At 43.2% G+C, this 4,410-nt stretch overlaps 1 protein-coding gene across 1 annotated transcript; it reads left to right on the top strand.

Annotated features, from left to right (window-relative positions):
- The first annotated feature begins 1,427 nt into the window (after positions 1-1,427).
- On the top strand, positions 1,428-2,387 carry LOC137153449 (olfactory receptor 14C36-like). The gene has a single exon (XM_067548789.1). The coding sequence runs from the start codon at positions 1,428-1,430 to the stop codon at positions 2,385-2,387; it is 960 nt and encodes a 319-aa protein (XP_067404890.1).
- Positions 2,388-4,410: the final 2,023 nt, after the last annotated feature.

A 4,410-nucleotide genomic window follows, 5' to 3' on the forward strand; every position in this document is an offset into this window, starting at 1 on the left:
CCAAAACTGTTTTGGTTTTTAGTTTTTCAGTTTCTTTACAAAACAATCCCAAAATGTTGGAGAAAAGCAGACAGATTCTGACATTTGTTTTTTAGCTGAAAACCGAATCCGCATTAAGAACAATGCAGCAAAAATTTCCACCCAGCCTTAAACTTTAAATAAAATTGGGGAACATTACAATTTCTTGATTTCAAACGCATTTATTATGTTGCATTTGTGTGATTTCTCTTTCAAAGGGATAGTTGCCAGGAGCTAACAACTGAATAACTAGTAAAATTGATAGAGCACACAGAATATTTTATACGGACTAGCCCCTTTAAACGCTAGTTTAGAGCTGAACCAAGCAGCAAACACCTGTCTATCCTGACTCCTTTCAAGGAGAAGTAGGAGCTCATAGGGAACAGAATTACCTCTTGGTTGAGCTCCAGACTGTTGCTGGCTGAGTGTAAACGGGTGTGCAGAACGTACACATAACAAGACATGGGGTGATGTTTCCAAAGGTATTTAAGCACCTAGTGAGGTTATCAGAAGCATCTAGGAGCGCAAACTTCATTGATTTCAAGGGTTGTTCAGTGCATAGATGGTTCTGAAAATCCCACGAGGGGCCACAATACATTTTAAATTATGGACCAGGGCCCCTCACCAAAAGATCTTGAAGGCCTAGTTGATAAGGCAGAGAAAGGGAGGGAGGGGAACAGTCACCAAGCGGGAAATGACCGGCCCAAGGTCCCATAGCAGGTCACTGGCAGGAACAAGAAGAGAGCCCAAGTGTCCTGGCAACCACTGCACCACACAGCACAGAGTAAACAATGCAACACAGCGGTAATGGAGGGATGATACTGGCCCATTGTTACACGCAGGCAGAAGTGCAGCTGGGATTTGGTGCCATAAATCAGTTGGGAAGCAGGCAGCAGCCGTGTAGGCACAGAGCTGGGGGGAGAAAAGCTGCCACTTACCATGCTGGAGGAGTCCACATCATACTGCCCTGCAGCATGGGAATTAGGCGGTGCTGGTGTTTTAGTCTATCAGCTTCATGGCCAAGGTGTGAGGTTGGTGACGGTCACCACGGAAGGCCCTGCTTTGCGAGGATTGTTGGATTTGGATTTTACTTTATTACATCCTTCACTCTGCATTTGAACAAGCCTCTCCTTGAGATGCAGCCTCAGATGAGCTCAAGTAACAAAGCTCCATTGATTTTAAAGGAGCCGATCCAATGTACACCAGTGTGGTAACACGCTGGATTGACTGTCAACGTGAGGAGCACTGACAACACCTAGTCGTAAACGACGAGTGCTCTGCACCTTTGACATTCATACAATCAGATCTCAGGGAAAGGGGAATCCAGGCCATTCCCTCTGTAACTCTAATCCTAACCATTGCCCGTCTCATTCCCTCCACAGCCATCACACAATAGACTGAGGAAAAAAATGTCCAACCAAACCACCATGACCGAGTTCCTTCTCCTGAGATTCTCCGACGTTCGGGAGCTGCAGATTTTACACTTTGTGGTGTTTCTAGTGCTTTACCTGGCATCCTTGGTGGGGAACCTGCTAATCGTCACAGCCATAGCCCTCGACCATCATCTTCACACCCCCATGTACTTCTTCTTGATGAATCTGTCGATCCTAGACCTTGGCTCCATCTCCGTCACCATCCCCAAATCCGTGGTCAATTCCCTCATGAACACCAGGTACATTTCTTATTCCGGGTGTGTCGCCCAAGTCTTTTTTTTCTTATTCTTTGTTTCAGCAAATGTTGCCTTATTGACCATCATGGCGTACGACCGATACGTCGCCATCTGCCAACCACTGCACTATGAGATGGTGATGAACAGGGGAGCTTGTGTCCAAATGGCCGCCAGTGCCTGGATCAGTGGCATTCTCAACTCTGCAATACACACCGGGAACACTTTCACAATCCCCTTTTGTGGAGGCAACACGGTGGATCAGTTCTTCTGTGAAGTCCCCCAGCTCCTCAAGCTGGCCTGCTCTGACTCTTACCTCAGTGAAGTTGGAGTTATTGTCTTTAGTCTGTCCTTAGCCTTAAGCTGCTTTGTTTTCATAATTATATCGTATGTTCAGATCTTCACCACAGTGCTGAGAATCCCCTGTGAGCAGGGCCGGCATAAAGCCTTCTCCACTTGCCTCCCTCACCTCACTGTGGTCTCCTTGTTCTTTTGCACTGCTACCTTTGCCTACCTGAAACCCACCTCCAGCTCAGCCTCAGGGCTGGATCTCTTAGTGGCTGTTCTCTATTCCGTGTTGCCACCGATGATGAATCCCATCATCTACAGCATGAGGAACAAGGAGATCAAAGGTGCATTGAGTAAATGGATGTGCTGGAGGTTATTCAGCAAGAATAAAATGTCCATAGGTCTCCTTCGGTAGCAATTTCATTCTGTGTTTCTTCATAAATATAATCATCTGATGACATTATTGCCTCAATGAGAGCACACTGTGCAATCTGTTCATGAAGTATTGGGTTTTAACACTAGTAAAAATCCAGGAAAACATAACTCAAGAAAAAAAGTAATTACTATAGGTTTACGTTAATGCAATTAAGACTGGAATCTATCTATCTATCTATCTATCTATCTATCTATCTATCATGTACTGCTACCCATCACAATAGTATCTGATCACCTTGCTCATACTAACCATGGCAAAATCCTTTGTGTGGTCTGTGGCTCTTCTTAATTTTAAGGATTAAAAACTAAGAGACAGATATGAGCACATTTGTTCTTTGTGTTTTCTGTTTGTTAGTCACAGTTTTCATTTATCTTTCCTTAGTTGTTTGTTAGTTTTCTTTGTATCTGTGTTCCAGGTGGGTTTGGAAGGGAGAAGGCCTGGAGAGATGGTCAGTGTTTTCAATATTTGACTTCTCTTGAGAGTGCCCATATGTCTTCTCTTTAATGGGGTTTTCTAAGCGAGCTGTAGGTTTTCTCCTCACAATGATAAAAGGTGCAAAAGCAGTTTCTTCATGGCCAAGTTCCTCCTGAAATGATTATACTCTTGGGATATTAATGTGTTATTGATGATGTGTTGAGGGACAAAGAAACTCGGGTGGTGTCTATTTATTATTTTAACTCTCAATGACTATGTTAAAGCTGTATGCAGTGGATATCTGTCAGTCCCAGGATATTAGAGTGACAAGATGGGTGAGGTAATATCTTTTATTGGACCAACTTCTGCTGCGGAGAAAGATTAGCTTTCGAGCTACACAGAACTCTTCTTTCCCAGACTCTACCAGCTCTGTGTGGCTCAAAAGCTCATCTCTCTCATCTAGAGAAACTGGTCCAATAACAGATTTTACTCCACCCACATTCTCTCTGTAAAGCTGTGTCAGTCTGGCTATGATGGGAAAACTGCTTTGAAGAGAAACTTTTCCCAGTGTTTTCTAGAGAAACTTAAGTCATAGAATCATGGAGTCATAGACGATGAAGGTTGGAAGGGACCTCAGGAGGTCATCTAGTCCAAACCCCTGCTCAGAGCACGACCAACCTCAGCTAAATCATCCCAGCCAGGGCTTTGTCAAGCCGGGCCTAAAAAACCTCTAAGGATGGAGATTCCACCACTCAACGTAATGAGACCAAATCTGGATTCCATGGAAATCACTGGGGTTTAGCCCCTTGCCTCAAAGTGATTAGGATTTGGCCAATAGCCTATATACACAAATCATCCAGATTTGGCTGAGAGCTCTCTGGAGAAAGTGTGATGGAGATGTAGATCACCACCTAGATCACCGCCTACGTAGACTAGACCCACTGCAATTATCAGTTTAATACTGATGAGGTTCTGGCCCAAAGTCTCTGCACTCAGTAAAGACCTAAACACTGGTGTAAGTTACTTGACTGGGGTCATTTTGTTCTAGGCTGGGTATAGGTGGAAAAGTGCTTTCACATGCTCTGATCTGTTATTCCATACACCATCGTGAGTCAATCTACTCACTTCCAAGCTGAGAAAGGGTCTTAGACTTTGGTCTGTTAGTAGTATTAGGATACCATCTTTGTGCATGGTTGTGTACATTACATATATGACAGAGAAAGCAGCCGATTAGATAGAGACACGGGCAGATAGGACCATTCCTTGTCCTAACACACAACCTCATAATGATAGATTTCTATTTGACTGTGGATTATGTTAGGTAGGTACCTAGATAACAATTATTCTATGCAAATTATTGTGCTTCTTTTCCTGTTAATGCTTCTCTATGTTCAAATCATGATTTTCTTATAAGTACTCCTTATTAAATATTATTTAACAAGGATTTTTTATGACTATATCTTACTCCATTGCTCATTTACAAAGAGCTCAACATAAGGACTCAGTGTTTGAACTTTGAGCTGTTTGCACTGGATACATTTTAAATATGCTCTGGTTTGCTTTTCTAAATAAATGGAAGCATCACACT

The sequence above is a fragment of the Emydura macquarii genome, unplaced genomic scaffold (assembly GCF_026122565.2).
Source record: "Emydura macquarii macquarii isolate MOO-44397 ecotype Brisbane River unplaced genomic scaffold, CSIRO-AGI_Emac_v2 contig_244, whole genome shotgun sequence".
NCBI lineage: Eukaryota > Metazoa > Chordata > Testudines > Chelidae > Emydura > Emydura macquarii.